The following is a 27,037-nucleotide window of genomic DNA, read 5'->3' on the forward strand; positions in this document are numbered from 1 at the left end:
TGATCACTTCCACGCATATCCTCATCCACTAACCAGGTAAGTTGGGGGAAAATTTCATCAGACACTATGGTTAGATCTATCACAGAAGGATTATTTCCAGATCGAGGAATATGTGTTATCGAACCATCATTAAGTATGATAAAATTATTATGTTCTATCCAGTCCACTAAAGTCTGTCCTAAATTATCTGATCGTGAACCGCCCCACATTGGATGATGCCCGTTAAAATCTCCTACACAAATATAAGGGCCTGGAATATTGTCCAGAATACCTTGAAAATCTTGTAGTTGTATTTTTTGAGATAACGAATTCGAAGGTATGTAAACATTAATAATACTGAAATAAAATTTTTGTATTTTTATGCGCACTGCTATGATTTCTACATGATATCTGTTTACTATATTAATTTTTGGGTATAAAAAAAGAGTATGGTGGGCCACACTCTCATGAATGTGTATGCTCACACCTCTTTCATTGTGTTGAAATGGCGGACCTATAGTATTATAATATTTTAGATTGTAATTCTCGTATTGCTTTCCTTTAGTCTCTTGTAAACAGAGAATTAAAGGATGGGATTCCTCAATTAGTTTATTTAATTCGATTTTACGTGCGGAAAAACTATTTATATTCCACTGAATTAAAAATTCCATTCCGTACATTATACTATTAATTTTTTCCCCTTTGATTCCTGGATTTATGAAATTAAGTTTTGTAAAACAGTCAAGAGATTCCCTGTTAGCTCATGAATATGTTTAAGTAGTGGTTGTTGTCTTCTAAGTTCTGATATATTTATTAGTGCCGACCACAGCTCTGGCAAAGTTTGCATTAACGATTTATACAGTGCCTGAAGATTTTCCGCCGGAGGATTTGAAATGATCTGTCTATTTGATGATCTATGCTCATGTGGATGTTGCTCAATGTGATTGGATCCAGACTGGGGTTGCGCATTTCGTCCAATTGGGGGTGATGGCGTAATCTCCTCGTCTTCGGATAAACTGTCAAGTGATGAAGATTCATAAAATAGCTCTTTGGGTGGTTTTGGAGTTTCTCGTGTCCGCGTATTACTTCTACGTGAGTGCAGCCCATCTTTGCTCACACTCGTGTGATTTTTCTGTTTTCGCATTGAGGGTTGCGAGGATGTAACTATTTTAGGAGTTATTGACTCTCTAGTTGTCACAGATATTAATGGACGTGCCATTGTACTTTGGATGACCTCAGCGTGAGAGGGGAGCGGTGGAAATTGTTTAGCAGTTAATGGAGGTGCCAAAATGTCTCTTCTGGTTAGAGGTGGTTTATATGTCCCCAATATTTTTGCCTTAGCTTCAAAATAAGATAAGTTTTCCTCCGCCATCCGCGTCTGTATTTGGTGTTCTATTTGTCGTTGAGGGCAATCTGGGGATGTAGCTCTATGATTACCTCGACATATGACACAAATAGGAACTTCTGTGCAGGAATCTCCATGTTTTTCTTTTCCACAGTTGATGCAGATTGCTTTTGAACGGCAGTTCTTACTTTGGTGTGCATAACGGAAGCAGTTTTGACATTGTAAGACAGACCTCGTTCTAGGCCGGACCTCGAAAATTTCGCTGTTTACTAGTATTCTTTCTGGTAAGACATTACCCTGAAAGGTTAGGCATATTAATTTTGTGTCTCTCAGATCGAAAGAACCCGTATTATTCCATATTTTCTTCTGCATACGCCTCGCACTGATGACTGGGATCGCCGATTGCACTCCATCCATAATGTCTTGTACACTGATATCTATGCCAACTCCGAAAATAAGACCGTCTCGCTGTACAAGAGCTTGAGGAATTCTAGCTCGAACCTGTAAATCCTTATGATACATTTCGTTTTGTGTGAAAGCATTTGCAGCTTTTGCATTTGGAAAAGTCACACGGACTCTATTTTTACCACACTGTTCGATCAATTCTATGTCTAGTCCTGCCTTTCGAAATTTATTCCCTAAACTGCCACCGGACAGTTTTCCTATATTTTTTCCTGTTCCCTCTAACAGTACTATATATGGACCTGATTGTGCATTGTCATATGTGTACTGTCGTGATGGAGAATTTTCATTCTCGTTCGATCGGATGATTTTATCTGGTTGGGCAGATGATTCTGAATCCGCCGATCTCTTTTGTGCACGATGTTTTTCTTCCACCCCTTTCATGATAGCATCCTCGTCAATCACACTTGATATGTTAGTCTGTAGAAAGACGGGAGTTTCACCACCGCTTAATGCTAATAGGGTATCAGCAGCACATAGGGTTGCTTCTTCCCCCATTACATTGATTAATAGCGTTCAGGTGAGTCAGTTTATCGTTACCACTACTATACTCTTATTTACACAAATACACACACTAAGTTAATAAATCCAAATTAATTTTCACTTCGAATACCTCACAAGAGGTATTTTATAGTCAAACACGTAATAACTACGAAATAAAAACCGGATAACACAATCACGATCCGAAAAACCTCGTAGCCGAACACAAGCTCAACGCCATTTTTTTCATATTCACTGAATTAACTTCGTCTGCTTCTGCTAACCACCAGTGTTGCCACAACCAGAGTAGAAATCCACAAATCACACTCCAAAAAATGGTGCCACGGTGCTGTTTGTTCACTCACTGACAAACTTTCCGCTGGTGGCACAATCTATTTAAACGTTAGTTTCATCGAGATCGAAGTCAATAAAGATTACATACACATAGCAGTGTGACTAGCCACACAAAAACAAATCATGTTGACAGCCCTTATCTTGGACGATTTCTCCAAAGGAATTATGAAGACCCAGGGGGGAAAAGGATGAATGTCGATTTTTCGCCCATTTTGAGATCGCAGCGCCATCTGATAGCTCAAAAGCTGTACTATAAGAATGGGAACGGCCTAGGTTGGGAAACGGTGAGAAGTGCCTCAAAAACGCATTATTATTTTGGCATATATTGACGTATTTACAGTATGAAAGAGAAATACTTGTTTTTGATTTCCTGGCAAATCGTCTCGAATGAACATTCATCGTTTTTCCCCCTGGCCCTTCATATGGTATCGCCTCTTGACAGTTGACTAATGGGTCTACCACACTGACAGGTGATTGACAGGTCAAGATTAGCAAGTGTCTGGAACTGCCCGCTTATCATTCCCCCCACCCTCCTGCCTTTTTTTATATGGATGAATACCTCCTCCCCTAGTCCTCTTCTCTTTTTTCCTTGTTCATTCTTCTTATTTCCTCCTTCCTTTTTCTCATCCTTTCAACTTTCTCTGACACACTCTTCCATTCCTTGTTTGTCTTGAGTCCTTCTCCTTTCTCTATTTCTTTGGCCTCCTTCAAATGGAAGGAGTTCTCTCTTCTCTTTTCCTATTCGCCTAGCCGAATCTTCATGTCCCGTTTCTCTAGTGTCTTTGGATATGGCATTCCTCTTTCTTCAATTTCACATCATCCATGTGTTGCTTTAACCTGTCTTTCAGTCTCTTCTTCGTTTCGCATCCTCTGCACTTCACCTCGTAGATAACCCCTTCCTCTTCTTCCTTTCTCTTCCTTCTTCTTGCTGGCTTTACTTATAACTACAGCACCTTGCTAGGCGCTGTACTTATAACAGTGCGTCCTCCTTTCCTGTAAGTTCTTATACCCACTTTCCTCAGTACTTTGCATATCTTCTCTGGGCCTCTCCCATACTTCTTATACCAAACCATCTCTCTTTTTCTTTTTCTTCCTTCTCTTCATGTCCTCTCTCTTTTATTTCTTTCTTTCTTTCTTTCTTCTGTTGATGTTTTGTGTGTTTCTTTTCATAGTTAATCTCTTCCAGTTGTTCCAGTAGCGGCTCGTGCCTAAAATAACAGGTGAAGAAGTATATTTATAGGCAATGAAAACAAATAGTAAGTGCCAGTGCCCCCCCCAATTTAAAACGCCTTTTTTGTCTTCATCCGTCCATCTGGAAAATGGTGTCTGCAACAAATTACACACTAAGTCATTTACTGGGTTCATTGTAGAAACCACAGCTCAACACATGAACACAACACACGATAGGAAACGCGAAACACACACGCGGAACAAGATCTCGCGAGAACGCGAAGATTTTGCCACAAGCACTGGATGCGATGTTTTCTCCGACGAGAGAACTGATTCACGTAGAGGGCGACACCATGTTCAAGGCCAACGCTAGGTGACGTCACCGTTGCCATGACAACCGGCTAAGTCTTCCGCAACCTAGCGGTGTTTGCTCTTGGGTTGGGACGAACTCAATACGTGCGTAGCGCCGAGCGGCGTGTTATTTGAGTATTATCGTGTGCGTTCTGCTGGGAAATAGTTTAATTTAATAAGCAAATGAAAAATGTCAATATTAATTTGAAAATTAGGTGAAAACATCTGCACTTGTTGCACTTGGCCAGCCGCCACTGTTGTTCCCACATGCTATTAGAAAAATAATCTTGATTTATTCTTGCCCTTTATCTGTGCATATCTTCTTTATTTGTTTTTAATATGGAAACAAGGCTTAATTTTATTACAATAGTAAATTAAGAATTAATATACTAAAGCGCAACGGCAGGGAAGCTCGAACTGTCTGACTATAGCCTGACAAGTTAAGTCCCGATATGCGCAGATCGCTGCGGAGCACTTCGTATTACGTCATCCTCCCCACCACTCTTCTACTCACTGGTCTGGCGTTGAGAGTACCAGTGGTGCCAACTCAGCAAAATTAAGCTAAAACAAATATGACAAACAATTTTCACTGGTTAGTGTGACGGTGCATGCAGGCTCCTATTATATCAGTGGTTCATTTTATTTAATCCGGCCTTTGAAAATGCGTGCGGTGCGCCGATCGTAAACTGTAGTATTACGCACGTGCGTTAAGGTTTATAACGAAGAGAAACTACAGGGCGAATGACTTCATTTTCTGAATGCGACATCGAGCAGTGTCCAGGTTTTTTTTATATTATTTTATTTTATTTTATTTTTTAAACCGAATGGGGTGGTGGTTCGTTTGTTTATCGTACAACAATCACCACGAGAAGGCAATCTGATAACACGCTTGCCTGTGTTCTTTTCTAAAGCATTGAAATGTTCATGCTCTTTACTCTTGGCTGCAAGATTCTTACTTTGAAAGATATGGACTTATGGACGAGCGTGTAGATGAACTGATAATTAGACTTGGTGAAGCCGATTCAGACACGGACACAGATTCATCGTTAGACACAGACTCGGATGAGTGGGAGAATGAAACTGAAGAAGGAGAACTGGAAAACATTTAGAAGGTGAGCTCAGTTCTATCGTTTATATATTTTTCATTTTTCTATCGTTTTATTTCATACATTTCTTATGCTCATTTCTTATAATATAACTTAATTCATTTAAGGTTTAAAGGGAAACTATCAAAATGTATTTAGAATTTAGCACAATCAAAAGATAGCGTAGGTGACGGGATACAAATTCATGCCTTTCACATTCAAATTTCGTTGAAAATTCTCAGAAGATTCAGCTCCCTCCAGTTTGCAACACTGCGAATGAACGTCGCCGCAGACAATGGAGTGGGGAAATGTAATGTGAGGTGCGCAAACAATGGATTGCAGCGTCTTGTTTTTAAACTTGTCAAGTTATAGCGTGAGCACTAAACCGAGGACAATCTATTATCCTTGACTAAACTTGGTGGGTTTAGGTCGTTCCCAGTTGCTGTAGATTAGAATGACAACGCAAAAATTAACATTCTACAATACGGTCTATGTTATTTTATGGTTGCGCGATTCAACGACGGGTGTTGGAATCGGAGGAACTAAATCCAGGAAAATGTATAAAGTCTCGATGATATTTTGTATTTATTATTATACTATATCCCCTCTCCTATAATTTTATATTAAGGTACGCTTTTTTTTTGTATGGAACATTTTCCCCCTTTTTTTCTCACTTTTGCAACACTTTGAAAATGGTAGTGTCTGCTGCCACGTTCTTTTTCAGCTGTAACCTCAAAGGAGACATGCGCGGGGCAGCATACTCGATCTTTGTTATATCGTGATTTCATCATGCTATGTATGCACTTACGTCTGTAACACATACTGTGAAGTTTTAGCGATTACTTACACAAAAATATTTTAAGATTTTGTTAAACACGAGTCAGGTCATAGAATAGTTTATTATTGTTGAGTTGAGTTGGTGTTTTAAGTCCACCTTATGCACAGTAAGGCTAATCTGGACTGAGCCTACAGTTTAAAGTGGAATCCGAATCTATGGTCAGGTTTAGGTCCCTTAGCATTCTTCTAATAATAAATCTGGTGGGACAAGTGATTCGGATTCCACTTTAAACTGTAGGCCCAGTCCCGATTAGCCTTACTGTGCATAAGGTGGACTTAAAACACCAACTCAACTCAACAATAATAAACCTAATTGCTCTCGTGGTTAGGTTAGGTTCTGTTAGCATTAAAATAATATCGCTAAATGCTTTCCAAAAAAAAAAGTTCTACATTACATGTACTACAAGATGTTTCTAGAGATGTATCCTAATGTTAAAGCATCTTACGAAACATATCGTAAAGTCTTTAATACAAGATATAACATTTCATTTGGGTTTCCGCGCAGTGATACGTGCAGCACATGTCACAAATTTACCGTTACTTCAAAAGCCCTGGAAAGACAACTGAAGAATACCAGCAGTGAAGAAGAGAGAAGAGAGATTAAACAACATTTACGGAAGGAAAGCGTAGAAAACAAGGTCCACCGAAGCAAATCTGGAGAAACACGGAAGCAATATGCATGGATTTTCAACGAAATCTACCAAGTCCTAACATCAGCACCAATATTGTTTACTACAAAAGGCAAATTTCTCTGTTCTTATTAAATATACATAGATTGTCTAATAATGCTGCAGTATTTTTTGCTTACCCAGAGACAATCGGTAAAGAAGGGTCTAACGAAGTAGTTTCTTTTCTTCATCACTATGTGACCACACTATTTGATCCTGAAGTGAAGCACTTAGAAGTTTTTTGTGATTAGTGTGGGGGGTCAGAATAAGAATTACACGCTCTTCAGATATAATCACTATCTTGTTCGCCAATTGAAGCGTTTTCATTCTGTTCACGTGACATTCCCTGTTAGGGTATGACCAATCAGCATTGGGCATACATGCCCACACACAAATAACCACAGGCCAACCTAAGTACAAGGGCCATTAGGTTGGCATCAGGGAAAGCTTGTGAGAGCTATTTTCCCAGAAATTTATACCCCCCACCCCCAATTAGGATCATGGGTCATGTTTACCAACCAGTTGTCACTCATGGGAGGGGTAGAAATGCTTTATTTATAAAGAACCAACCATTGTTAGGCTAACAGTAGCCATTTGGGAGAACAAAAACCATGTGCTCCAAATCACATGTTTACTAAATCTTTTATTCTTTACTGAAAATCAGAGATAACACTCACCCATATGTAAAATCATGCCTAATTTATTAAAAGTAAACTCATTTGCAATTATCTGGCATAACTAAGCCAGAAAAGCTGAAAAAACACTTTTGTTTATGCTTTTTAAGCAATTGATAACTCTGCCATCTGGTGGGAGAAAGTGGCAATTCTCCCAAAGACAAGGAAAGATCTCAAAGGACTCCAGCTGGCCAATGAGAAGCCGTCAAGGCTGTGACGTCACAGAGGAGACTTTCAGATGGCCTATTGTGTTCTGAGCTTGCTAGTCAAGCTCACTTGTATTACAGACCCACCTGAGAGCAGGTCAGCTTGGAAGTTGCTGGTAAAATCCAGTGTGAGAATGGCCACCTGTGCCAGCAACAAAGGATACATAAAGGGAAAAGGGATCTAAGGTCCTGTTACAGTAAATACAGGCCTAAGTGTGTGTGACCAAGTGGGATATTGTGTCCACAAGTGCATAAATGGATCCCAGTGAAAATTCAGCAAAATAGCGAGTTTTGTGTCCCTCATCCCATAAATCCAGACCACATGGTCGGCAGAACTGACGCCATAGAAGCATCCATAGGATATCAAAGAATATCCAACTCGTTCTTAGCCATCCATCCAAGAAAAGCCAGGAGAACTCATTTATCACCCCCCAAAGCCTTTGTTACACCAAGGAAGCACATAATATTAATTTTTTAGTGTGGTGTACCACAAATTTGTCCATGTGTCGGGATGTGGCGATAAAGAGTGAAATAGCGTGTGTAAGGCCCCAGGTAGATTTGATATAGTGTGAAAACGGCTGATATGTAAGTACAAAATCTTTTGTATATCTTTTTTTGTGTCTTGTACAGTGAAGTGCTCATGTTTGGTGGCAGCTATGCCACAAGCGATGTTCTTTTCAATGAATAAATATGTCGTTTAAAGGTGTCTGACCTTCTATCATTTTAGTGAATCATAAGCCTATTAAGCCCTCCTCTAGTTACCGATTATTAAAGTTAGGCTAAAGTTCGTCTGTTGCTTAACAGATATCTCAGGGGATATCTGTTACTATACGTGGAATAGGGTCTGCGTGTGGCCGCGTAAAGCGTGGTTCTCTTTTGTTTTTGCTGTTTTTGATATATTATATCTTTAAAGTTAACCTTTTGTAAAACCAACTTTAAAGCAACGTAATATAGACAAAGCACCCCCAATCAATAAAAACCAATCCCCCCTTATAAGGGGACATTCCTATCTGGAAAGTGACAGACATGGGTCTTATCAGATGCAAGTTGAGAGCTGAAGTTCCCAGGGATTGGATGAAAATTATAGATGATGCCAGAGCAAAACCTACTCCTTTTGATGTGGTGGAGGTTGATGCGCCTTTGATACGATTTTGGACAAATTTCTTGCAATCAATGTTCAAGCCAAAATGTCCATTTCCATCTCGTGTTATCAAGGAGATAAAGATGGAACGCCATCATCCACGATACATCAGTCACCGAGAAACTTACAACGGGGAATGGACATCATCAGTAGTGTTGCCCACGCGACGAGACGAGACTTTGGTCTGTCTCGTCTCGTCTCGTGGAAATGCTGTTTCGTCACGTGTCTCGTCTCGAAAATATTTGTTTGTCCCGTCTCGTGTCTCGTCTCGAAGGGTTCTGTCTCGTCTCGTCTCGTCTCGAAAATTAATGCAGGATATTATACCAACAAAAATTAAAACTGGGAGACATGACAAAATATTATTCTCGAAAATGGGTTGAACCTTAAATCACTTTGCTCACTGTATAGTGAAAATAAATATGATTCCTTAATCATAAGAACATGAGTATTTCAAATAAAGTTTGTTGATTATCAATAGCTAGATAGTGTATAGAATCTGCCTTTCTTTTCTGGCTCCCATCCACTCTTTATCCATCCACCTAAGGAGCTTTCAGACAGAAGGAACAGGCGACAAGCCATAGGGAGTTTACATTGAAGTGACAAGCGACAGAATCCCCTTCTGTTCCGTCTATGATAAAAGTATTCACCTCACGGGCAGTATCAACAGATCGAGGCGATTCTACGCTCGATATTAAGAAAATGACCCAATTTGAGCGACACGCAAGCGACAAGAGACACGTGGTGCTTCGGTTCGGAAAGTTACGTTTACTGAGAGTTCGTTTCCAAGCGAGACATGTTGCTTGTCGCTTCTCTCCTGTGGCTTGTTGAATGTGAGAAGAGACACTGAAGTATCACACTGCAGCATCGAACAACAGGGACACTTCAGTTTACAAGCAAGCATTCACTGCGCATGCGCGGATGACAACCCTCGCGACGATACACGGTATCCAGAAAACGGCCTAAGCAGAACAACATGCAAGCGACAAGCGAAAAGTTTCCTGTGAGGAAGATTTCACACCAAAGTTACAGGCGACAAGCGACAAGAGTCGCTTGGAAGCGAACTTTCAGTAGTCAATGCAACCTTTCGAACAGAAGACACGCGAGAAGCTGCACGTGTCTCTTGACGCCTCAGTCCGGTTCACGTATGCGGGGTGAATGTTTTCCTTCAGACTGAAGGGGATTGTGTCGCTTGTGCTTGTGTGTGAATTATACCTGTCACTTGTCGCTTCGGTGTCAAATTTCCACAAGATAGCTTTCATGTTGAAGCAACAGGCAACAAGCGACACAGAGTTCTCGCACCAAAGCGACAAGCTCCTTTAGGGAGCTTTCAGACCGGAGCGACAAGCGACAAATGTCGCTTTGGAACGAGCCACTCAAAGCAACGTTTCACAGCGTAGGGGCATAGCAGGCCGCACAAACCTGCGTTCGATTGGTGAAATCCTGAAGCGACACGTGTTACGGGTCGCGGGTCGCTTGGATGTGAAATCTCCCTTAGTCTATAAGCAAGCTTTCACTGTGAATTCGAGTCACTTTCAATCGGAAGGATGCATTTATTACTGAGGGTTCATTTCCAAGCTACACTTGTTGCTGTGGCAAGTCGCTTATTACTCTATGACTTCAGGCAATTTTATGTTCGTTACGTCAAAGTAGAGTATCTAAGCTTTTTACTAGGTTTATAGAGCCGCGGTAGTGTAGTCGTTAGGGCGTCTGACTGCCAGGCGGGAGATCCGAGTTCGATTCCCAGAGTGGGTGAATAAATGTCTGATGGTTCCAGCATATAGCAGCTCCGGGGCTCCCAGCCTCATATCAATGGGTGCATGGGGGCAATCCTGAACGGCAAAAGCGGCCGGAGTGTGGTGCTGATCACTTCGCCTCCAAAATGACCTTTCCCCCACATCCCGTAAATGGCACTGTGCTATATGCACTTGGACATTTACCTTTACCTAGGTTATTAGTACGAAATCTTAGGAGTTTGCAACCAGCACTCGAGGCTGCTGTAGATTTTGAGAAGAGGGTCGCAAATGAAAGAAGGGTCTGTTTGGGCGAGAAATTTTCTGACGATTGTCGCCAGTATGGCTGGAACAGGGCCATAGTAGACAATGGCAGTGACTACCTCCTAGTGTTGCCCACGAGACGAGACTTTGGCCTGTCTCGTCTCGTGGAAATGCTGTGAAATGCTGTCTCGTCTCGAATTTTTAAAAGCCTGTCCCGTCTCGTCCCGTGGGCAACACTACTACCTCCGGATGGTTTTGCGCAAGGATGAATGGAAGAGAACTCTTAGGGTACGAATTTTGCAAGTTAAGATAGTTGGGATATGAGGCTAAAGTCTGGCAAATTTGTTACGGACAACGTGTGACGAATTAGGATTTTTCGATGGGGAATCTTACAGATCTTTTTTCATGAAATAGAAGCTGATTTGGGTTTCGAAAGGAAATGCTTTATTCCGAATAAATAAATATTTGCTGCTGATTTACTGTTTTAAGTCCACTTTATGCACAGTAAGGCTAATCGGGACTGGACCTACAGTTTAAAGTGGGATCCGAACCACTACGTGCCTCCGCCGGGTATCGAACACGGGACCCCTTGATTACAAGCCGACGACGCTATCACTGCGCCACGGGGAGGCCCAAACATTTGCAATTGATTAGTTATTTTGTTTACATTTTTTTCGAGACTCTCGAGACGAGACGAGACTTTTCACGAGCTGTCTCGTCTCGTCTCGTCTCGAATTTTGAAAAGCCTGTCCCGTCTCGTTTTCGGGACGAGACGGGACATGTCTCGTCTCGTGGGCGATAGGAATCAAAGCTCGCTGAAAGATAGTTTCTGTTTCAATCATCCTGTTATGTGGGACTGCTACCTATCTCCAAGGAAAAGTATCATGATCTGCAAGAACTAAGTGTTCTGTGACTCAGAGGCCCAGGAATACTACACAAATATTCATTTTAATCAATAAATTTTGCTGTTTTCATACATGCCATTGTATGCTTACATGAAAAATTAATGTTTGCAAGTTTTGTAACACTCTTTATGTTGAACCTGTATATTGTACATTTCATGACATAACAATAAAACAATATAAAGAAATAACAATCAAATAATGTAAGCTTTTCTGACCAAGCTCACTTTCGTAACACTCTTTATGTTCAACCTGTATCAGTGGCGTACGGGGTTTAACCCCCCCTTGAGCTTGTGAAATATTATGAAAAATGCTGTGGAAAAAAATTAAATGGCCAATTTTTCACAAAGATCTGGGACAATAATATTACTATTACTACTTCTACTACTACTTCTACTACTACTACTACTACTACTACTAATAATAATAATAATAATAATAATTTGAATTACTATTTCCATGCAGCATGGAGAAAAGCACAGTATTCCAAACACACGCGTCTTTCAGAGTGATGCCTTGAAAATATACACAAGTTTATGAGGTTAGGTTAGGATAACTATGATTTAAAAGAGAAAAAAGTTGTTTTGTATCTCAGTCGCAACAATGTTTAACACACTGGCGAACGCAGGATTTTATTTTTCGGGAGGAGCTGGAATAGTAAATGTGGATAGCACATGGCTTCGTTTTGGAGGGCAGGATGCATAATAAAATATTTCGTATTTTTGGAGCTTTTCAGTCTATTAAAATTGTATTCAAAGACAAAAATGGTAATCGGGATTCACTTTAAAAGAGGTTTCACATTTACACATTTTGATTTTTTAAAGTTCTTAACGGATTTTTATTTGAAAATTCTGATTTTCTCAAAATTTCGGTAGGGGCCATCCCTCTATGTATGCCAGTGTTCAACGAACATGTTTTTTTTGTGTGTGTGAACAATGAGAATTAACTAAATAAAGTTATTGGTACGTTGTAAGAGGCTAATGTATAGACAAAGGCTAGGCGGACATGAATACAGTCACGAATTCGCCTTCCCACTATATTGTTTACCGCAGTACATTTGAATGTCTCTCTTTAAAATGTCTCACTTTGTTGACTAGACAACTATTCAAACGACAATAAGCTTAACTATTGTAAAATGTTTTGTTGGTAAGAACAGCGAGATAATCCAGATGTGAATTATAGGGGACATTTATGCGGGGAAAAAGCCGGAAAAATTCCAACCAATTTCGGGAATCGAATCTTGTATTTATGGATCTTCTTCACCCTTGAAATGTCTCACCTCGTTGACCAGACAATTATTTCGTAACAAAGAAAATAAAATGAAATAAAATGCTCCCAGGATTTGATAAAAATCGAATGACTAGAAAGTAATTTCGTTCTATTGTTTCCATAAATACGATATTTATGTAGATCTCTACTACTTAATAGTAGTAGTAGTGGTATTGGTAGTAGTATTAGTATTAATTCAGCTAATTAATTAATTATAAGTATTATTAATTAATTGTGATTATTATTATTTAATTAAAGTATAATATAACAATGGTAATGTGAATTTGGAAAAAAGTTTTAGAAATAATACCCCCCTTGATGAAATCCTGCGTACGCTACTGACCTCCCAGTCAACACACTAACGTTGCCACAACGTTGTATGTATGTTGTATTTATGATGAATGTTGTATGTAGGGGAACAACGTTGTGATAACGTTGCATCAACTTACAAAAAAACATTCCACTGAATACGCTTTAGTTTGGATGGTCACCACCATGAGTGCCACAAGCGTCAGATCGGAGTGTTTTGTTTAATCTGAATTTGTATGTGCACTGGCCACCAAACCTTATATTTCCTACAGCGTACACTAGATGGCAGTGCGACTCAAAATGCAAAACAAACATATCTTTTAGTAACACAAATAAAGATAACTTCAATTGTAATTAGTGAAAAAATGTGTTTTATTATCCTTCGAAAGATGTGTGAATATTGAAGTTGTAAGGAAGATCAGAAAATGAAATATGTTGAATACAAGTGAAACTCCCATGATAAATATTTTTATCCCACACTATATAATCAGGAGCTAAGTGCTGCAAAAAGAAACTGATTACCAGGTGTAGTTAGAGATTTGTTAATTCAAGAAAATCTCCAGACTAACAATTGTCTATTTTGGTGGAACATGAAAAGTTTCTATAATATGTAAAGAGAGACTGTGACGTTGCAAACATGAGTTTTTCCTGTTACACATATGTAGTATATACAAAAATGTGGCAAGATTGCTAATAGCTTACCATGTGAAATAACCATATTTTAAATGTGCATTGTTATATTCGTAAATTACACAGGCAGCAAGGTATGTTGCAAAAAAGTTGTGGCAATGTTAACCCCTTACATACCTAACGTTGCTACATAATGTTCAGTATATGTTGCGACAACGTTGTCAACCAACGTTGCAGCAACGTTGAAATAAATGCCCCTTAAACGTTGACACAACGTTTTCGCAACGTTGTATCAACATACATTCAACGTTGTAACAACGTTAGGTATGTTAGGGGCTAACGTTGCCACAACGTTGTGGCAACATTACCTTGTTGACTGGGCTGTATATTGTAGATTTCATGACACAACAATAAAAATAAATAAGAATCACATAATTTAAGCTTTTCTGACCAATAAGTAGTAAAATGCCTGCGACGTTCAGGCATTAGCTCACTACTTCCGGATTTGCGACATTCATAACAGTTGTTATAGAGAAAATTAGAGGGCAGACAGACAGACAGATAGATGTATTGAAGATTAAATTCTATAATATTTTTAATTTTCCGTGTAATGTTTGTACACAAATTAGCATTCCATATGGTGTACAACTTTCAACTTTTTAGATACATAAATGTAGAAGTTATAGCGTTTTGAAGTTAAAAAATGGTCTCCTGAAAAATTGAAAATGGACTAAACCCGTTCTTTCCGCGTGCTCTTCATTTTATAATTCATCGTCTTTTTCTACTGATATAAATATTAAAGTTAATTTAACGAGACTGGACCGGGATCCGAACTATTGCGCAATGTGTCTCCGTCGGGGATCGTACCCGGGCTCCTTTGATTAAACCAAGGCTCCACACTCTTCCCATATCCTGAATCACATGAGTTGGGAAACGTCAATGAAAAGAGGAGAGTATTTATAATTAATAACTTTGTCTTTGCATGAATGTATAATATGATCATTACAACTTTAATTATAGTTGTGAAAGAAGTACGTATTAGTATTTGTAAGCAGTAAGTTTCACAATTTCGAAATACATCTCGTGTAGAGTTGGCGCACCATCTAGTGTTTGTTGCGAGAAGTAGAAAGTCACAAACAAAAGCGAATGATTGGGATGATATATTCCATGGCAGAAGGGAATTTTCATGTTTGCGTTAAATTCTAAGTTTTGCACCAGGAATATCCACTGTACCTCTGTTGTGTTGTGATAAATTGTCGTGATGAGTGAGCTAAGTCAGGAGGAGGTGAGAATATACCTTTAGATCTTTGGATAATTGAAAATGCAGTTATTGCCAGGCAAGAGAAATCGTAAACGTCCTTAGACAGCAATATTGAGAAATTTGTTTTTATGTTTAAAAATATCACGAACTTCATTCAAAGTCACACTCAGTTAATTCTTGTATTAAGTAAAATGTTTTATTTGTAATAAAATATTTTTTTATCCATAGAACTCTGCATTATATTTAAAAGTTTATTATTTCAAGATTCCGCTGATATTTGTAGTTCCCGTTCCTTTGTGTGGAATTTTATTTTGTGTTCATTCGCAGTAAACAATGAAAACATTGCTTTCTAGAGGAGAAGTGTCATTCAAGAATATGTAGGCGCACGACAAATTATCAAAATATGTTGAGACATTTTAATTTTAGAAAACAGGATTTCTGTTGCATTGCGTTTCATTTGTTTTCATCCTCGATTACAATCAGACTTGCGAAACGAAATGACAGATTATTCAATGTGGTTCACCTTGTTCAATATGTATAGATAAAATGTTTCATTTAGCCTATTTCGTTAATTTATGTCATTGAACTTTAGCTTCATCCAAACATATTGGAAACACTAGATGTATTTTCAATAAATTGATTTTGGATCCTTAACGCAAATATTAAATTTGTTAATTGCCTTCATCCTGGGAGATGATCTAGGGTCGGAATTTTTCCTGCCTTTTCCCCACAGCATAAAGTGGCTCTGGGACTCACCCAGCCTGAAATCAATGGGTAACGGGAATAAAGGTGGCCGCAGTGTGGTCCTGATCACCACCTCCAAAGTTGCCAAGATCGAGAAAGTGTGGGGCCCTACCCCCTCATCCCCTAAATGTGCCTTCCTGGCATGGTGCTATTTGGATGGAGAACTTTACCTTTAAAAGTTGTTACTTATTAGTAAAATATGTAGGTAAATTCACTGTAGCTTTATTCTGTGTACCTTATTGTCATACTACTATTACATGGAACCAGGTTCATTGGGTAAATATCCTAAGTAACTTGGATAGATATAATTACCCCAAATGAGAAAATATTTTTTTAAATTTATACATATAACTTGAATATATTTTATTAGAGTTCGTAATAACTGGTACTACTACCAACTAGGGATGGGAACAAACCTTGGAAAGGGTCAAATGTATTTTTAATTCTATTTTGTAAATGTTTTAGTCGACTCATTTTTATACCCATGGAAGGTAATGGTTTAACAGTTGTGCAAGAATTTGGAGAGCTAATCCCAAGTTAATTTGTAATACAAAAATAATGGTTATAAATTGAGTCTTACAACATTCAGAATAGTATTAATTTGCACTACAACAAAGGAGGGTACCAGTTTCATACATCGGAGACACATTTCTTCAGTTTTACAGAAGAAACTGCTTACGGAAAAGAGTTTCTCTAAGGTTTCCAACGTTAGTCGAGGTATTTTCTTTCATCGTGGTATCTATTTGACCGGAAAATCATGTCAGTGTTTCGAACCCCCCCTTTTTTTTAACTATGCTTGCCTAACCTAACCTTATCGGTATGGTTCGTGGGGCTATCCATCAGCTACTCGTGCATAATGTACAATTTGCACACGTGACGAACATGATAGTAGGTATTTTTCGGTGAAGAAGGTTGGAAACACTGATATTCGAAAACAAAAGAAGTGATATCATTCGCAAAGTAAGCGATATCGCACTATTACTTGCATTTGGTAGCACTTAGAAAAATGTGTTATTTTAGTAGAAAAAGTGTTTGTTTTCGTGTAAAAAGCATAATGGCACCTTGAACTATGTTCCGCAATACACAATTGGTAAGTATGAATTATGCGAAACACAAAATATCTGATTTTAATGTGTGTCCGATCTATGAAACTGGTGCCATAATACAAAGAAAGGAAACCAATATCTTAGATATACTATAAAGAACTGAGACTTCAAATACATTCGTCCTATAAGTTGTGCTAACAAACTTAAATAAATAATATGAGTTTGAAATAAGCATTTGCCTTGATACATAACCTATTTTTTTCTCTTTTTTCTGGAGTGACTATCTCCACCAGGTGGTGAAGCTAGCTTTCGAGCTATTTTCACCAGATTTTAAACTGCGCATGTGCGTGATCTACAGCCTGGCCTGCTACATGGTGACGGATGTGTGTATTCTTTAGTTGTTAATGTGTGTGTGAAGCTTACGTCGGTGTGCATTTATTTTCATTTAGGAGATTAGTACTTTTTTTTCTGTGCACTATGGAGTTGGAAAAATACTGCAAGGTGTTCTGATATAGACCACTGCTGCTAATATGCCACATGACATATGTATGAAGGGGCATTACATTCCTAAATGCTTTTTTCATTGTCAGGATAGGCAGGTCAGGTTTAGGGCTATTGGCATTAAAATTACTCATGCAAATACTTCCCAACACCTGATCATGTAATTTTTGGTCTTCAGCACTTTTTGCTATTCTCACTACCTAGTGAAGCTAGCTTTTGAGCTATTTTCACCAGATTTTAAACTGCGCATGTGCATGATCTACAACCTGGCCTGGCCTGTTACATTGATGAGTGTATTCTTTAGTTGTTAATGTGTATGAAACTAACGTCGGTGTGCATTTATTTTCATTTTGCAGACTGTTTTTTTTCTGCACGTCATAGAGTTGGAAAAATACTGCAAAATGTTCTGATATGGACTGGTGCTGCTAATATGTCACATGACATATGAATAAAAGGGCATTACGTTCCTAAATGCTTCTTTCATTAATAGGAATTATAGGAATTGTAGCTTTCCTGGCAATGTGATTCGAACAAGGCGTTCTCGGAACGCACTCGAAACGTTGGAAGCTAAAGCCGATTGAACGTGGCTGATAACCCGAGAAAACTTGTTTGCTTCTTTCGTTGTTAGGTTAGGCTGGTCAGGTTTAGGGCTCTTAGCATTAAGATTACTTCCGTAAATTCTTCCCAATACCTGATCATGTAATTTCAGCACTTTCTGCTATTCTCACTACCTGGTAACAGTAGCAGTCGCACCCATTTTTAATTTAAAATAACTTCTATCAGTGATTTTAGCAACGCTGCCAATGAATATAATAATACAAGATGGTATGACTGAAGATGACCGGACCCCTCTCTGATTTTCTTCATATTTGGCATACTTACTAATTGAGTCTTGTTAATGACGAATCTGAATTGCGAACCATTGACGCTAGCCCCACGAACCATTGGCGCTAGCCCCATGAACCAATGACATGTGGTTAGGTTAGGCAAACATAGTTAAAATTTCGTATCGTGATAGTATCAGGATCTAGAAATTGCAAAATAATTGCGAACCATTGATGCTAGCCCCATGAACCATTGACATGTGGTTAGGTTAGGCAAACAGTTAACATTTGGTGTCGTGGTAGTATCAGGAATATATATATTTGCTTGTGAAACAAAGAAATTCGCGGAAATCGACGGTTTCCATTCCGAAAACTAACTCCTTATTTTAGCTTATTTTGCAATTTCTAGAAGTTTCCGACAACTTTTAACTTCAGATTTGTGATTAGGAGGCCTCAATTAGTGAGTATTCCAAATATGAAGAAAATCGGAGAGGGGTCTGGCCATCTTCAGTCGTTCCTACAAGATAAAGTACAATGTTATGATCCATGTAATTACTTTTGCTGGTGAAAATAGCCACATATGCTGTTCTGAGCACATGGTGAAAATAGCACTACATGCTATTCGCGGCCATTTTTTTTTTTAGTAATGAAAAGTACATTGACAGATATCACAAAAATTCTTAAAAGACAGTGCCATAGTAAACGCTTAATTACAGTAGAGCGTCGATTATCCGAACATCGGTCAACCGAACGACCGCTTAACCGAACTGTGTACTCGCTCACTTTCAGATATCTGTAATGAAAAAAGTACGTTAATTTTGTGTACTGTGTGTATTGTTCATGCAAAATGCGTATGTAATATGTACATATTTTTGTTTAATAAACTGTACCACATACTATATATTCCTACTAAAGTTGCCTTTGTACGTTACTTTGTAATACATACTTAAAGAGATGCCTGTTTTTATGAATAAATTTACTGTACAGTACTTCTTTTTGGCAAATAAACATGTACAGTTCGATTATCCGAACAAACCAGTTTTCCGAACACCCATGTCCCCCAATTACTTCGGATAATCGACGCTCTACTGTACTTGTAATTGAATTTGAACACGTAGGATACAAGTGCAACCATCGTAGGGATTATGATTTAAACGTCACGAAATTGTGAAAAATGAAGTTTAAAAGGTACAAAACTCAGTGCCCAGGCTATTAAATTAAATATTTATATGACACTAGGTGTGATTTCTTATTTTTTCATGCCTTGAATTGAAGTAATGAGATTGTATTCAACTATATTCAGATTTGTAAATAAACATACGGAAATGAAACATACTATATACACTAAATATTTTACATTTTTGTTATGCAATCCTTCAGAACACCAAGAGAAGGCAAAATTGCTTCACAAATGAGAGACTGTTAACAGTTAATCATTTTTATTGAACGGTTTACATTAAAACTTCAATAATTTAGTATTGAACTACGTATTTTTTCAAGATTTTCAACTGGAAATTTTGCACTTTTATCTGTACACTAAACCTGTAGGCTAAGATATTTCATAACTTGGCATAACACAGCAAATTTCACATTGGGAATTGGGAATATTCAGTCAACCATGAGAATGCAAAAACTTTCTTGGCAAAACAGGTTAAATCTAAGATAAAAGATAAAGAAAGGTCCAAATCAATGGCAACGCATGACAGCCTTTCCAGAGCTTCTGCATTGGTTTGGAAATGGAAAACTTACAATAAGTATATGTTGCATCTTTTGTCAGGTAATGTTATAATCAAGAGTAGAAAATTACAGGGTGCCATGGTGCCTGAATTTTTAAATTCATTTTTTTTTTTTTTAATATTTCACGTTCGCTCATGGAAGTTTCTATTATGTTATTTTATTTAATAACAAGTACAGTATGTGTTTTTTAATGTTTGTGTGTTTTCTGTATCATTAAACTAAAATAATAAACATGCCATTATAAATTTTTGTACTGTTGATAGCCAAATTTTAAAATTGCAACAATGGAAGAGTTGGCCATATACAGGGTGACCACGAGGAGCATTGTCATTTTAAAAAAAGCTAAACATAGTTAATTTTTCAAAAACAATTTTATTGAACGAATGTAACATGGTTGTGGGGATATGCCATTTGCCTTACATAATGGTTGGCTGGCTAGGAACAACTTCATGCTGGCCGACATTGACATGAAGATGACATGCTCGTTGAGCTGCTACCACTGAGTCACAGTTTCTAACATACAAGTCATATGTGAACATGCGCTGTTCGACCGACCACTGTTCTATTGTTACTGAATACCAAGGTTAGACTGAAATGGCGATCCCTGTGAAGGTGAATGACCGCACACCCACCCCTTCACCACTCCCCTTCAGCGAGTACCATCCAGTGAGAAATGACAATGCTCCTCGTGGTCATGCTTTTACCAGTTGAGCCTTCTTTAAGAAGAATTTATTAATTTGTAATTTTATCTTATATTAATTAATAAATTACATTTTTAAGGTCACATTTCAAAATGTATAATTTTATCATAGTTGGATTCATGGCTCTCTCAGCCCATATTTGCAAAAATAAATTTGTTTTGTTTACCCCTAGTTATGACTTAAATTTATCTAAGTACATTACAAATATTTAGTACATATGTGAAATAAAATACCAATCTATATTACTTGAATTGTTGGCTTCATTAATTGTAATTGAGTTACCATTACAAATTAAGCTTTGGTGTTGTCTTTACTAACAAAACTGGGGCCGTTGACCCACTGTGCCTCCTGGAGAATTACGTCAAATTTATTTTTTAATCGACAGATTTCAATGTTTTACATAATGTAAAAGTGGTTTCAGCATTAGGAAAGTACAAATAACGGAGATATTTGATCCCAAAGTATGGCCCATGTAAGTTAAAACCTGCAATTTCGGAATACTTTTGCCGCTTTCGTGTTAGTAAAAACTGTTTGTATGTACACTAAAATAGCGAAAGAACATGTCAAAAATAACTATTAGTACCAAACCTAGCAAAGATCAACTGAAAACGTTCATAAACAACAAAATCTTCATAAACTATGCAAAATATTTCACTTTCTCCAGTGGGTACAGAGGGTCAAGGGTGATCCGTGAAGAGTTTCCCCCTACCTCGCTTGAAGAGGTCTGTCCATAACAGCCCCTTTTCTGCGAAGGGAGGGGGGGGGGTCATAAACTTGTGGCGGGACCTTCTCAGGCAGGGAGAAAGACTGATTCCACAGACCTTGGGTCAAGGGTACCACAAATCTTACATTTTCCAATAATGAACTTCCCTAAAATTGTCAACCTCGTATGTGAGTAAAATGGATATGTTATTAATTAGATTGAAGTGTAGTGAGATTGGCAGGCAATACACACCATGAAGAACGGCTTTCTTAATTTTTCCATGCTTAAATGAAAGAAAACTACATAGCATTTGATTTCTAGTTACAGGATATGGTTATATGTAATTATGACAAGACATTTTTTTTTTGTTTGAAGATTCGTCGCCGACGATTAGCTCGTCTGGCAGCCTTAGATACAAGTGGGAGTCAGGTGCCAACACCAGGACAGCCAGCCATGTCCCCCGGAGTTGCGGCTTCAACTTCAGGGGATGAGCAGAGAATGGTAGCTGGCCCTCAATCTCCTGTGAGGTCTACATCTCGCCAAGAGTTTGAAGCAGGTAAAACACCTTCCGAAACTTAAGAAATTACAAACCTCTTAGCCATAAATGTACATACAATACACAAATTATGTTCTTTTTGTAGCAGGCATTGTTTCTATATTGCATATTCAACTTGTATTGATATTGTAAGCAAATACTTTATTTTGGTCTTGTTCCCACAGTAGACTAACTGAACATACTGTAATTCACCACATAATCGTCGAAGAATATTTTGCTAAATTTTCTGCAAGAAATGTAGTGTGCAACTATTAAGTGGAGCTTTTTTATTTAAAAAAATGTCAATTAGCGGTACTTAAAAACATTTATTACTGTCTCTGTTTTACTTAAACTGTCTTTGGTGTAAGATTAGGATGCACAGAATACTCGTGCACTCCAAATCGGTGGCGGTGATTAGAGAGGCAGTTCCCCTCCCACTTTTGCCCCCGACTATGCTAAACCTTATCTAACAAGAAAAGTAAACTGTCCTTGTCCCCCCAACAGTTTTGGAACCCAATCGCCACCACTTGTCCAAATTGACATATATCATGCCTTTGTGACAGGGAACATTTTTCCCATTTGAGACAAAGTAAACACCTTAATTTTTATTGATTTTTGCATTATGAAGTGCAAAATTTAATCATCTGTGTCAAAAGATTCTGTGCCGCTAAAAATTGGTTTCGTTATCTGATTCAACGGTTATTCGATGAAAGGTTATAAACCAAATTTTGAACTGAAAAAGCATGGTGTGATATTGTTCAGTGAAATATGGTAACTTTTGTTAGACAGGTGAATGCTTTCCTTACTGTTTTTGCTATGTATGTAGATAGAGAACGAAGGTTGCAAATATTTATGAAGGTTCATTTCGAAGTGCCACATGTTGCTTGTCATTTCAGTCTGAAAGCTCCATAAGGATTTCTCTTTGTTGTCAGGTAAACTTGGGTTACATAGAAAGCACAGACTTTTAAATTGACTATTAACTGTTTGACCTGTGTATTTAATTGAAGGGTCGCTGTAACAGTGAAATATTATTTTATTTACCGCTTTTGAACCCGAAATTTACTCTTTGTTTTTGTACCAAAATTCTGCTGTTTTATTTACCTCTACCTATTACTTTAAAGTTATAGCTTTTTAGAATCATGCAGGACTTTTAAAACACACTGTATAATATCTAGTTTTTATAATTGTAGCATTTTTCATTATTTAATTATGTGAACTTTATACTTCATACAGCAGCAGCAACAGGTCCACCTCCAATGGTGAGTCAGAAGAGTGATTCACAAAGTGACACATCACAAATGGAGACGGAGGATACATGTGAAAAGAACTTTAGTGTGTCGCAGCTCGATGTTGATTCAGGGATTGAGAATATGGAAGTTGAAGAGCTCGACAGAAAAGATGTTGGTAGGAGGCAAAGGGTAGGCATCTAATTGAAATATTCTGATGGATTTTTCTAAGCATGCAATGTTAATTGGACATTATCCATTGTCTAGTGTTTTAAAGACTACTTATTCTATGCCTTGTAATCAAGGGGTCCCAGGTTCAATATCCGGTGGAGGGACATAATGGTTCGGATCCCACTTTAAACTAGGTCCAGTTACAATTAGGCTTATTGTGCATTAGGGATGGGACCGATTAATCGGTACTCTATTGGTATCAGCTGATATAGGCATCTCGGTTTATCGGTAAAATTACCTATTATTTTACCGATCTGATATAGTAAAAAATATCTTATAATTTAGTGCAAAATTCTGCCATTTTGTTGTAATTTTTATGGATAATCTCGATGCCCTACTTTCTAGAAAAATAATTGTCTAAATATTCAACTTCTTTTGCACTGCAATCACCTCGAAACACACATTTATTAAGGAGAGCAATGAATATTTCAGGTTCTTCAAGGGCAATTTCTAATTTTATATTGGATCGGTAAAATATCAGTATCGGTAAATTTTATATCGGTACTTTATCGGTATCGGCCCATCCCTATTGTGCATAAAGTGGACTTAAAACACCAACTCAACACAACACCAACTCTACTTGTTCAACACTACGTTTCGAGATAGCACCTCTTTTCTCGTCTTCAGGTGAACAAATTTATTTTTCGCAGTGGTGAGAATCGAACCTGCAACACACACTACAAATCCGGCGCTCGTAAGCAATGTACTCTGTGCATACTATCCATCCCTGGTTTATCAGAAAAGTTCATTGAAAGTTCGTTCAAAATTCCAACTTAGGACAACATCAGTACAGTATGTATATCCTGTAACTCATCCCTGTAGAGAATTCAAGCAAATATGTTTCCCTCTCGTCAAAAATTTGCATGAATGGAGCAAAAAGTAGTACAGAATTCTGTTTGGCACCGTGGAGTACAGTTGAGACTGCTTTATACGTAAAATGATGTAGGTCCCGGCAAAATGTGATTTAAAAACGTGTTAATTAAACCTTATTTTTATGTAATACATTTATATGTAATTAGGTGTTATATGTACTAATTTTCATAAAATACCGTTGATTTGTATGTAACCAAGATGCAATAATGTCACAGAGGTGACCGTTTTCAGTTGCTACTGGTCGGCCATGGAGAACAGAAAGAGGAAAAGTTACACGCTTGACCAGAAAGTATAATTTATACGGGAAGTGGACGCTAATCCATGTAAAACTAAAATTGAGATAGCGGCAGATTTAGGCATCGCTTATACCACACTTTGCACAGTCATTAGTGAAAGAAATGCTATTTTAAACGATTTTTTTAAAAAAATGGTCATTGAAACTATAATCTCTACTGTAGTATTTCAGTGTCCAAGTGTTCACTAATAAAGTGGCAAATGTAGTGTATTCAAGAATGAAACTTTTAGATATGTTAATTTACCACTTTATGACAGAAATAACTGTACTACGTATGTTTTGTTCCTCAAAAATAGAACAATTTCAATATTTTAATAATAATATGGCATGGTATCTAAATCTGATTTGTAAGTAATTCTCAGTTGTATGTATTATTTTCCTTGACGTACTTATACAAGGTGGCTACTCACAGGGAATTCCTTGAATTCTTGGATTTATGCATGAATTATTGGCCCCGGGAATTATACGTGAATTCTGCGTGATTTTTTCTCCATAGACGTGAAAAATTGCAGCTTTTATTAATCCAAACCTCATTGAATCCATTCGTATTTATAAAATGCCCTGTGGCATGTTTTCACAGTTTTGCTTTTATTTTTATCGAGGAAGGAAAATAAAGGTGCAGCGAAAAACAAATCTCTCAATCCCTGTTCTACCTGGCAGACATAGCAAGTCATGGGAAGGCACCGAATGTAATGTTTTTGGAGCTTGTAAGCTATGATATCCTTTATGACCGAAATTCGACTGAGTTAGTATCAGTTTGTTGTTCGCTCACGTGCATGTTCTTGCAGACGGAAGTGTCTTAATTTTCTTAAATATTGTTTTGTGTAATCATAATATGCTTATTATATTATACACGGTGATAAGCAAGGTTTAAATAGAGGTATCATTTGCCCGTACCCTTTAATTTTTAGCCATGAATTTTTGGAAAGTTCTCCTTGAAACCCGTGAATTATACTTGAATTTTATCATGGTCTTAAGAGTTATAACTCAGGTTCAACTTTAGTTGGTTAGAACACCATATTTGTAGTAGATTGTGCTAATGTTTAGCAATATATTTTTTATGGAAATCTAATTGATAGTTTCCATGAATAATTTATTACGTTAAGAAATCAGAAATAGTAGAAATAGTTTGGGGTGTAAAAAGCTTCCATCATGAACTCACTCGGCCATATTATTTGTTTAAAATAACCCAGAGCCCAATGTATGACCATTTTTTCTGAATACCCTAAAAGTGGGGCTTCTCTGAGTGAAACTTTATTATTTTAAGGCAATTAAAGCTTATCTACCATTACATAAACATTTCTTTTTTAAGTATTATTTGTATGATTACTGTGGCTGCGAGACAATCTGCAATGATTGTTTATCAAATTTATAAGTTTGTTTTCATATGTGTAATTAATGAATCATGCTTCTTTTGAAGACTTCTAGCTCCTGTACGGAAGTCAGTGAAGAGCAGCTACACTCGGTCGTGTCCCGCGTGTTGTGTGCAACGTGGAAAGAAAGGACAGACTCCACAGTATATTTGCCGTGTTCTGCGGAATCAGTGTCGGAACAGGGATCTCATGATACTCAGGATTTAGTTAACGAAGCCATCACAGAAGTTTTGATAAAGTTCAGCCAAGGAGAGAATCCTTTGAAAGAGTTGACGCCAGAGAAGACGGATGGCAACGTGAGTCCTGTTTGTGCTAGTCCATTGTTGTCTCCCGTCACTCTTCCAACAACGCTTCCTTCCGAAATGCTGACGGAGCATCCAACCAAGGTGGATGGCCAAATGCTGCTCTATCTGATGGACTGCTACGCCAGAGTAGCCGTTGAGGAACGGAACCATCCAAAAGTAAGCATACTGTAACATACTTATCTATAGATACAAAATAATATAACCGGTCCCCGTGGTGGAGTGGTTAGCACATTGTGCTACGACGCCGGGGGTCCCTGGTTCGAATCCCGGCCTAGGCATGGATGTTTGTGAATGTCCATTCATCATATCATCATTCATCTCCATCTTCGCAAATGAGTCAAAAGTGGCACAAATGCAAAGTAAAATAAAGCTACATTTCCTGTAATGTTTCGTCTGTGGAATGTATAATTTGTGTCCTCGTTTCCTCCTAAGAAAACTGGTTTTTCCACTTTGCTGTGCCTCCCCAGGTGTCCTAACTGGCTGTTTTTTCCCCTCAACTCCATCCTGTGAGCTACTCTTCTTGTCTTCCCTCCCCTCCTCCTCCTGGTGGCGCTGACCTTCCGTTTCTCCTTCGCAACTGCTCTGGCAAGTTAAAATCTTTCACTTTGAAAATTGAAGGTGGAAACGTAACCAATTTACTTTTCACATGCTTTTTAATTAGTTCCATCCATTTTCTTCCAATTTCCCCCTTTGTTTCTGTTCATTTTCTCTCCCCTGTTTATGCATATGTACTTTGTCTCTGCCACTTTTCCCTCTATTTCATTTTTCATCTTCATCTTCATTTGTACTTTCTTAATCCTGTGCGTATGTCAACATATGCTCACTC

General features: G+C 38.0%; 1 protein-coding gene across 1 annotated transcript in view; it reads left to right on the forward strand.

Annotated features, from left to right (window-relative positions):
- The first annotated feature begins 14,997 nt into the window (after positions 1–14,997).
- Ube4B (Ubiquitination factor E4B) overlaps positions 14,998–27,037 on the forward strand; it is a 54,086-nt gene continuing 42,046 nt past the window's right edge. The window contains exons 1-4 of the mRNA XM_083132609.1: positions 14,998–15,141; positions 21,749–21,929; positions 23,142–23,326; positions 25,954–26,367. Of these exons, the coding sequence (XP_082988735.1) occupies positions 15,118–15,141; positions 21,749–21,929; positions 23,142–23,326; positions 25,954–26,367 (804 nt within the window). The 5' untranslated portion in view covers positions 14,998–15,117. The remainder of the gene's footprint in view (positions 15,142–21,748; positions 21,930–23,141; positions 23,327–25,953; positions 26,368–27,037) is intronic.

The sequence above is a fragment of the Lepisma saccharinum genome, chromosome 12, assembly GCF_977018435.1.
Source record: "Lepisma saccharinum chromosome 12, izLepSacc3.1, whole genome shotgun sequence".
NCBI lineage: Eukaryota > Metazoa > Arthropoda > Insecta > Zygentoma > Lepismatidae > Lepisma > Lepisma saccharinum.